Genomic DNA, 7,409 nt, shown 5'->3' with positions numbered 1-7,409 from the left:
TAAGAATTATGAATGAATTATCTAAAAACTTAATTTAGGTTTAGGCAAATTTGCCACTGTGGTTTGAGGTCTGATATTTCCTCGGCCTTTATGTGTATAGAATCTTCTTGAATTTGTGATAGATTTCATGCTGATATTAGTGTCAAACATTTTCGTCTCGGCATTTAATTCAATAAAATTCTCATTTTCCAAAGCATCTCTTGTTTTCCATAGAATATGTTTGCAGTATGGGATGATTTAAAGATGGCAACAAACTTAATTTACCACCAGAAGCAGAAGATGATTGAGTTTTATGGAGGATCTCCAGAATTTGTCATTGGTTGTGGTGTCTCGCTGGCCATCATGTGATGATAATCAGCCACATATGAGGATTTCATGGAATTTTGTTGCTTCTTTCGCATAGAAGAATTTTCATTGGGTTGAGAATCGGGTACCATCGATTCATCCCCGAAATTGGAAGGAAATTATTGTTGCATTGATGGGTTGAAATCTGAATTTTGTTTCATGAATGGATGGTTGAAGTGGTTAAGAATCCATCATCTATAGAGTTATCTGGAATAAATTAATCTCTTTGTAGACATTTACTTGGTTTGGTTTCCCTGTATAAGGCTAAAGGGTTTGATTTTAGCTTTTATTGGTCAGGAGTTTCGATATCGCAAACACGTTTAGAGATATGGGTGTCATACTTTCTGCGGCCATTCGTAGTTGATCTGCCGCAGGCTTGTCTAGTTTCGTAGCAAGTGAACCCTTTGAGGCTTTGGTGACTGGGCGAACAATTAAAAGAAATTATCTTGGCTTTTGGATGCCGCGTCCGCCATGCTATTGTCTTTCATAGACAATTTGGGCAACAATTCATCTTCTGTCATTTTCGTTGGTTGGGGTGGAGCAAGCATTAATTTTGTTATTGTTTCAGTTTTGTCTTCCTCAAATCTAATGGGCTGTGGAGGAGCCATTAACATTTTGGAAATTTTTTTCAGTTTTATCTTCTTGAATTTTAATTGGTTGCGGTGGTGCCATCAGCATTTTAGACATGGTTTCGGTTTTATCTTCCAGGGATTTATTTGGCCAGTAACATTTTAGAGATGGTTTCAGTTTTATCCTCTTCAAAACGAATTGTTTTTACGACATAACCAGCTTCAGTGTCTTCCCGTTCTCCACACGAGAACAATTTCTATTCATGCTATCTTCGAATATGGAAAGTTTAATGGACACATAACGCGACCTGTTTTAGCCCGATGGTTCGTGTCTTGCAACTCCGTGTGTGGTTAAAGTTGTCGCTGATGTTGTTCTATTGCGGAGTCTTCAAAAATAGAGAATTGTAATCCACCACGAGAACCACCGCCAGCGAAACCACCACTACCACAGCCCATATCGGGAGATTTGCGGGCTGTTGCAATGCCATTGTCTTCGAGAATTTCAATTAATTTTCCGTTAAAATTTTAATTAAAAGAATAAAATTTGTTTACAATTTGAAATTGTGAATATAACTGGCATATGTATGTATGTTTTAACATATACATACAAAGTTTGTCAAAATCATTTTGTCAATGAAGGGACGGTAAAGCGAATACAACTCTGCGAGCTGTGAGCGTGAGGTTACCTTGTATCATGGGAAAACAAAAGCAAATCGATGATTTTCATTCATAATTTTACAAATGTTTTTGCAGTTGTCGGGACGCCTACATAACACAGGCAAATTTTTGGATTTTGACAATCAATACATGAAGTCAATTGTCCTGTCATTTGTAAACGCAGGGTAAGGTAGATGTATTAGCAATTTGTTACAACAATATCAAAAAGTTTTACAAAAATAAATCATTTCGTACATTTATCTATCACAAAATCATTCCGAAAATATTACCCAAAGTCATGGTAGAATAAGAAAAGGTAGCAGCAATACACAGCTGACTGAACTGGGTTGTAACGTTAGTGTCAAATTTCATATGACATTTTATACATTTATTTCTATTTCGATGTACATTAGGGACATATATTTTTTGAGAAAAAAAAAATATATTATTCGGAAAAAATCATTTCCCTGAAAGACTTCTTCATATCAATGATATGTAACCTCCTCCAAGTTCGAACGATAAGCCGCGAAGTAAATCCCCGCTTGTAGAGGCGATACAACGTTTGTTAATATGTGAGGTATTTTGTAAAAATTTAAAAAATAAAGCCCTAATAAACATGTGTTTCTTTGATTTCTAAAACAAAACATTGAAACAGCTTCTCCTTTTTCTATGAATTTCCAGCGACCCCAAAACTTTTCTGCAAGAATTCTACTTTCTGCGAGAATTTATGCATTTAGTGGAATGATGTGGAAACTTAAAATTGAAAATGTAACGAATTTTCATTCATGTTTTCCAAAATATTCAACCAAATGTGAAAAATTATTAGTTTTTTAAATTCCAATAATTTATAGACATTTCCTTGTTTTGTTTACAAATACAACTGGCAGTAACGTTACAAACAAAAACAAATTCCTTTGTGGTTGTTGTTCGAGTTGTATTTGTTGTAGTATTAACTTTACCTTCTATTTGTTCTACCATGACCCAAAGTATTATTCAACGATTTCAAAAAATATTTAAATTTGTTCATTAGTCCCGGTCCACACTAGAGTGATTTCATTGAAAAAAATGCATGAAATTATGCGTCTCTAGATCGACCTCCATAGTAGAGTAAAATCATAAAATTGCTGCAGTGGGGAATTCAATTTAAGAACGCCTAATTTCATGAAATTTTTTAATGAAATTCACGCTAGTGTGGACCGGGACTTAATAATTTTGTTTTTTAGTTTTTTGCTTTAAAATAAAACACATTAGCTTTGTTCCTTTACTTTTTTAATGGTAAACGTGGTAAAAGAGAAAAGTGTCAAAATTTATCAAAATTGCTCTCTCATGAACATTTTTACCAGAAAAGTAAAGGAACGGAAAAATGGTAGATCTGGTAGCAATGTCAAAAAGAAACATAAAAAAAATCAATTTTCGTATTTTATTTCACAGTTTTTAATTTAGTTTTGTTCTCAGCGTTCGACTTTTTCTTCTGTTTTTCGTCCATTTTTTTTCTTCATTGTGAAATAATCGTCCAAAAAAAGTCGAAAAATCAGTTCTACCATTTTTTACCTGCAGAAATTTTGCTGGTAGCCTGTGGTAGAAGAGAAAGGCATATGTGATCTCTCTCATTCTCTTAAAAATTGCTGCCAGTTTTACCACTTTTTGGGGTTAAGGAACGCTTTGCAGGTTAAAAATTGTAACCTTGGTAAGTAAAGGAACACAGCTATTTTTTACCATCTACCTTCTTATGTTTGGTTTACATTCGGCGTCTTTTCGTGATTTCGCGCAGAATCATACAAAATTTATCATGATTTCGCATACAAAAATGAAATCATCTAATTTCGTGAATTCAGCGAAATCAACATGGAAATCACAGTACACATGTAAAAAAGGTAGATGGTCAATTGCTGCAACAAAAAAATTTAAGCACTGTTCCTTTACGTGCAAGAATCTTCAAGTTCTACCAGACTTCGTCCTTTGCCAAAATAAATGGTTGCAAAAGTAATAATAATTGTCCCACAAACATCCCATAAGGGACAAGGGAGACTTCTCTCATATCAATGAGTGCACCCCGATTCATATTTAGCTCAATGATATGGGACCTACAGTTTATCGCCGAGTCCGAACGGAGTGTCTAAGACACCACTTTGGTAGAGAAGTTTTACATGGCTGAAATACTCAGGGAATGTCGCCAACATTACTGAGGGGTATTTTGCCACCGTCGAAAAGTGTTTTGATGTTGCCTGGCCGAGGAATCGAACCCACGACCTTATGTGTGCAAGGCGGGTGTGCATACCGTTGCAACACGGTGGTTGCAAAAGTAATAATAATAAAACAACAACAAATAGGCTTTAATATATTTTTATTGGTTCTTCTTATTTTCTAAAAATCAAAATAGAATTTACTAAAAATAGGATAACTTGGTAAAAAACTTAGACATGTGTTTATAGTCAAATATATATTTTACAATTACTTAACTAAAATAGGAGTTGTGTATAAATAGTACAACAAATAATCATAAATGTACCTGTTTCTTGGTAGAATGTCCTCCTCCGGCGGTCATGTTTCTCGCAATAATCATAATGGTATAAATGCTGGTAGTTCGCCCAATTTTGGACGTTTTCTAATTACATCTTCCGAAACTGTAGCAGAGTCATCGACTGTCGACGAAACTTCACTTGAATTCTGCACACTTTCTTTGCTTTCATTGGATGTCATTTCGTCGGCAGTTCCTATAAAGTAACGTACACCGGAAGCCGGGGTTTTTTCTTGTGGTTCAGTAGAAACCTCCACGGGCAATTCATTAGATTTTCTAGGCATTTTATTACTTTGTTTCAGAGCATGAAGCTCGGATTGTTTTTTTAAATAGTTTTCTCTTTTCTGTTTGCTCTTACAATAGACACAGTTTTTATTGTTACACACACCATTACGTTCAAGTTCCGGACAAACAAATTCATGTCGCTTATTGCACTTGAGATCGTTGAAGGAAAATGGAAAAAATAAAAAAAAAATGTTAATAAAATCCAAATGAATCTGAACGATTTCATTAAACATACCTTGTCGGCCAGCTGGCAATATCCTCGCAAGAAATCTATACACACTTCAGCATTATCACTTAGCTTTTTGTGTAAATAAGGGCAATCATTGCGCACGCATACACCTTGCATATAAAATTTGCAAACTGGCATTTTAGACAGTGATACCTCGTGCGACAGTAGGCACTTCGGATTAATACATTCACCACGTAAAAATCTGAAAAATTAAAAAATGGAACATTATGGAAAAAATTGTATATAGAATCTACTATTCTAGGCGAATATTTGAAAGTCCTCATTAGTTGGATTACATGCAAATATCTTATTAATTAAATTCGTGAACATAAATCATACTTACTTGGAACATATTGCCACCTGCTGTTTATTGTGAACTTTTAAACATTTGCCACGTTCGAATGCAGCACATTTTCCAACACGTTGGTATATCGGGCAGGGAACATTCGATTTGACCAAATGCCTACTCAATATTTGTAAACTCTTTTGTTTGGCATTGTTAACGTAGGCCCGGGCCAAATGATTTCGCGTTCGAATCAAAATATTCTTTGTTGATGGTGTGGAAATATATGTGAATCCACCAATATCTATACGACGGCAATGGGTTGAGTTCTTCTGATTTGCAACATTGTCGTCATTGCCACCTCCACCACTGCCAGTTACTCGGGTAAGTTTGTGTTTTTGGGCATCCATTATGTATTTTGTACCACGAACAAATATTGTCAATATTGTCAGTCCTTGTGATGATGACTTAACATCTGAAGAAATCGTTGGTTTTTTACATTTATTTTCTAAATTTGAACTATTTTTGGTCAAGTCTTTAAGTTTTAGAGAGTTACGTGTTGATTTATACAATAATCCATTGATATTTAGTACTTGTAGTTTTTTGTTCATACTACTTGGAGACGACGAGTTGGATGATGGGCCAAACTTTTTCCAAGAGTTTGAGCTTTGTGGTAAACTTGTTGATGTTCTTCTCAAAGCAAAACGTCCCACAAAAGACTTGCGTTTTATTTTAAATATTGATGGAACAGTTGAAATTGGTTTCTTTCTAGCAATTCTGTTATCCAGTTTATATTTTGTCTTAATTGTTGATCCAACTCGTACTGCATCTATTTTTGTCGCTTGGCTTGTGGTTTTTGCCTCCTGCATAGCTGGCTTTCTTATTAGTTTTCGTTTGGTAACATGAACTATTGGTTGTTTTGCGGCGACAGCCGGAACAGGTTTAATTTGTAATTGTCTCTTCTGTGGTGACAGTAAAGGTTCCCGAATAAGGCGATTTTTAGATTTACAAATTATTTTACGCACGTCTGCGGCTGGCAAGTCGGCTGATTTATTATTAATCTCAGTAGTCCCCGTCTTAGTTGTTGTTGAATTACTAATGGTTGTGCATGGAACTGGATTAGCGGGAACTATTGTAGATGGAACTGGTGCATTGGCATTTTTCGCATGTGGATCTTGTAGTGTTAATAAAAATCTTGGATTCATGTGTATTGTGGGTCGGGTACGTTCCAAAAACAATGGATTAATATGTGCACTTGCTGGTATGTGTGACGGTCTCGTATTGGAGGAGGATGATGAAATTATTGTTGGTGGGTGTGCACTAAATTGCGTTGGCTGTTGCTGCTTACCCTTAAAATTCGGATTTATATATATTGTACGTGGATTATTATTATTTTGAGGTAGCATTTTGGAAACACAAAATTGTTGATAAATTGGTTTTATAATAATCCCAGACTTATTTAGGTATGTGTCGTAGATTGGAAAAAAATCTAAAGTTGTGTCGTCGTGAGAAATGAAAAAGTTCAAAATAATGGTTTCGTGAACAGAACAGTCAAAACTGTCTGAATTAAATCAGCTGTTACTTTAGTTCATGATACAATAACAAGGTAGGTAGTCATAAGTCCCGGTCCACACTAGCGTGAATTTCATTAAAAAATTTCATGAAATTAGGCGTTCTTAAATTGAATTCCCCTCTACAGCAATTTTATGATTTTACTCTACTATGGAGGGCGATCTAGAGACGCATAATTTCATGATTTTTTTCAATGAAATCAAGCTGTAAACAGATACAACGTTTGGGTAAAGTTTTGTGTCGTTTTGGCCGTTTTTACACTGTTGGGCATGATGCCGAAAAATTCAAATTCATTTGAAATATATGCCGACAAACAGATAAACGCTGGACTTTGGTGTCGTCGTCGCCCTGTTGTTGTTGTTTTTTTCTCGACGCCCAACGCAAAACTTTAATCAAACGTTGTATCTGTTTCCAGCTTCACTCTTGTGCGGACCGGGCTAATGTAAAAAGTACAGTGTTTGCAAGAATTACAACAACCATTGTAGAACATATATAAGGTAAAGTAAATACTACTACAAATCAACAACAACCACATAGAAATTTGTTTTTGTTTGTAATGTTAGTGTCAGCGGTATTTGTAAACAAAACACGCAAATGTCTATAAATTATTGGAATTGATAAAACTAACATTTTTTCACATTTGATTGAATATTTTGAAAAACATGAATGAAAATTCGTTACATTTTGAATTTGAATCAATCATTCCACTAAATGCATAATTTCTCGCAGAAAGTAGAATTCTTGCAAAAATGTTTGCAATCGCTGGAAATTCATTGAAAAAGGATAAGCTAGTTCAATCTTTTGTTTTTGAAATCAAAAACGCACATGTTTATTAGGACTTTGTTTTTTTTTTTTTTTTTAATTTAACAAAATACCTCAGATATTAACAAACGTTGTACCGCCTCTAAAAGCGGTGTTTTATTTTGCGGCTCGTCGTTCGGACTTGGAGGA

At 34.9% G+C, this 7,409-nt stretch overlaps 1 protein-coding gene across 1 annotated transcript; it reads right to left on the bottom strand.

The window, feature by feature from the left end:
* Window positions 1–3,895: 3,895 nt before the first annotated feature.
* Window positions 3,896–6,411, bottom strand: ZC3H3 (Zinc finger CCCH domain-containing protein 3). The gene is made up of 3 exons (XM_073987450.1): window positions 4,947–6,411; window positions 4,610–4,805; window positions 3,896–4,523 (listed from the first exon to the last, which is right to left on the bottom strand). The coding sequence occupies exons 1-3, from the start codon at window positions 6,290–6,292 to the stop codon at window positions 4,131–4,133; spliced, it is 1,935 nt and encodes a 644-aa protein (XP_073843551.1). The 5' UTR covers window positions 6,293–6,411; the 3' UTR covers window positions 3,896–4,130.
* Between the last annotated feature and the right edge of the window lie 998 nt (window positions 6,412–7,409).

This window comes from Musca autumnalis, unplaced genomic scaffold (genome assembly GCF_047663935.1).
Source record: "Musca autumnalis isolate F117 unplaced genomic scaffold, ASM4766393v1 scaffold_4, whole genome shotgun sequence".
NCBI lineage: Eukaryota > Metazoa > Arthropoda > Insecta > Diptera > Muscidae > Musca > Musca autumnalis.
Note: the sequence above shows the minus strand (reverse complement) of the source record. Positions and strands in the feature narration are given on the sequence as shown.